Genomic DNA, 2,264 nt, shown 5'->3' with positions numbered 1-2,264 from the left:
TAAGATTGGAGAGGATAAACTTTCATCAGTAAAGCTAGGTGATTTAGCAAGCCTGGAATGTATTTCCTCAGTCATTTGCTATTTGCTAGCAAATGATAGAATCCTGGACCAGATCCATTCCAGATTTGCTGAATCACCCTGCTTTACTGATGAAAGTGTATCCTCACCTTGGAGAGCTTTAATAAATCTGGCCCTGTGTGTTTTGTTTTCCACCAAAGTATTAGGAAGTAAAGTGTTTGTGTACAGAACTGTCTGCATTTATATATGGAATATATCCACAATATAAACTGCATTATTAAGCATATTTGTAATAATTGATACAATCCTGTGATCAGTTATCAAAAGGGTGCTAATTTAGCAAAACAAAAGTAACTTTTTTGCTTTTTTTTCACACATGCTTAATACACATTTTAGGCCTGAATATTAATAAAATCTCCAAAACATTATACATTTTTTGAAAGCAGAGACCTAGCAGAAGAAAATTGTAATTGCAGAATATTTTTGCACAAGTAAGGATATTAAAAATGTATTTTGCAATTGTAATTTACATGCAGTGCATGCTATTTGTGTATATGTATGTGTGTGCACAGGTGGTAAAGTGCCTGACCTGAAACTTACAGCTGTAAACCTAGAAGTGCTCCCACTTTGCAAATGTTATTAGGGAAATTTGTGTCACTTGATGCCCTCACTTTTGCCATTCTGACAGTTTTTTTCAGTTTTTTGGGGTCCTGGGAAGCAGGAGAGCACAGTTACCCAGCTGTAATCTCGTTTTTACCTATTCTAAGCAATGACCAGTAAGATTGGCAGAGAAAGGGTTAAAAGACAAATGCTTACTTGGGAACTAGAACCAAAAGTCAATTTAATCTATAAAATAAATTACCAATAGTGTTATATCTTATATAGCCTCCTAACTATCTTTTATTGTTCGCAAGAGAAAAGCTGAACATACTATTACACCATTTGTATTATATCCTAAAAATGATTTAACATGCGATAATATGAAAATTTTCTTTTATTGGAAAGGCAGAGATTAATGCTTAAACTGTTTAAAAAATCTACACCTCCAAAATTAAAGAAGTTTTAAAAAATGTCTGGAACCTACATTATTATGTTTCAGGTATTTTCATGGGACCTCAGTTTTTAATTTCTTTATTTGGCTGTGCCTTTCTCAATTGTGAGAATAATTAATCTACAATTGATGTGGCTTGGTGTGTTCCATTAAAGGAATATGATTTAGTGTAAACAAACCAGGTAATTATAAACAATAATATAGCTGAATGTTTATTTCCATGTAATCAAATCTTTTACAAAATGTCTACTTTGTTACAATTATGTTTCTTGTTTTATCTTATTTCAGCATTACAAATACATACAATTCGTAGTATAAGGATCAAAGAATTATTAACATGTTTTGCTTGACATTTTGTATGCATCAAATGACAAGTCTTTGATTTGAAGCATTAACTAAAATATATTGTAACAATATTGTTATAGCTTGTTTACCAGGGCTGCAGGCAATGCTTTTCATACAAAGAATGAGACCTGGCTGTCAAACTCTTCAGAAAACATTAGGATAGTAAACACTTCTTATAGCCAAACCTTGTACATTATACCATATGTAAAAAGATACAACATGATAATGTTTCTTTTTGCCTTACAATATTAAATTATGACAAAGCCTGTGATATAGTCAACTCTAAAAAAAATGCTTTAACTTTACCTGTACATTCTGTCTTAGCTCTTCAAGTTCTTTTCTCAGACAGTTACTGCTCACTGCTAAAGTATGTATATGGGCTTCTATTCTGCAATGACTGTCTTCTTGAGTTTCCTGAAGCACTTGGACAGCTCCAGTCCAGCGACTTAATTGCTTTCTCAATAACCTGCATTGCAAAAAAACAGATACATGACCTGAGGAACCTTTTCATTCCTGCAGTGATGAAAAGTATCAGAGTGACCGGAGGGCAAAAAGGTTATTAGCAGAGCCCATCATTTCACACAGCATTGTCCAAAGAATCAGAATTCAAACTGTTCCATCTGTAAAGACTACCTTAGTGTTTGATATCATGTTGTGATAATAATTGGTAGAACTTACATTAGGACAATAGATTTGTGCTTTCATTTCGAATCAATTCTAGCCTTATTTTCTGATAAAATGCAGGCACTGATTTAAACTATAAAGGTTATTGGAAACATGCTGATTTTCAGTCACATTCAGTTATTATTACGCAAATTCTAATACAAATGTAAAGTGCACAATGTAAAAG

At 32.8% G+C, this 2,264-nt stretch overlaps 1 protein-coding gene across 1 annotated transcript in view; it reads right to left on the bottom strand.

Moving 5' to 3' along the window:
- Positions 1 to 951: 951 nt before the first annotated feature.
- LOC140336077 (dystrotelin-like) overlaps positions 952 to 2,264 on the bottom strand; it is an 8,758-nt gene continuing 7,445 nt past the window's right edge. The window contains exons 6-7 of the mRNA XM_072419130.1: positions 1,721 to 1,880; positions 952 to 972 (exon numbers count right to left, since the gene is read on the bottom strand). Of these exons, the coding sequence (XP_072275231.1) occupies positions 952 to 972; positions 1,721 to 1,880 (181 nt within the window). The remainder of the gene's footprint in view (positions 973 to 1,720; positions 1,881 to 2,264) is intronic.

Source organism: Pyxicephalus adspersus, chromosome 7, assembly GCF_032062135.1.
Source record: "Pyxicephalus adspersus chromosome 7, UCB_Pads_2.0, whole genome shotgun sequence".
Taxonomy (NCBI): Eukaryota; Metazoa; Chordata; class Amphibia; order Anura; family Pyxicephalidae; genus Pyxicephalus; species Pyxicephalus adspersus.
This window is presented reverse-complemented; position numbering and strand designations above follow the sequence as displayed.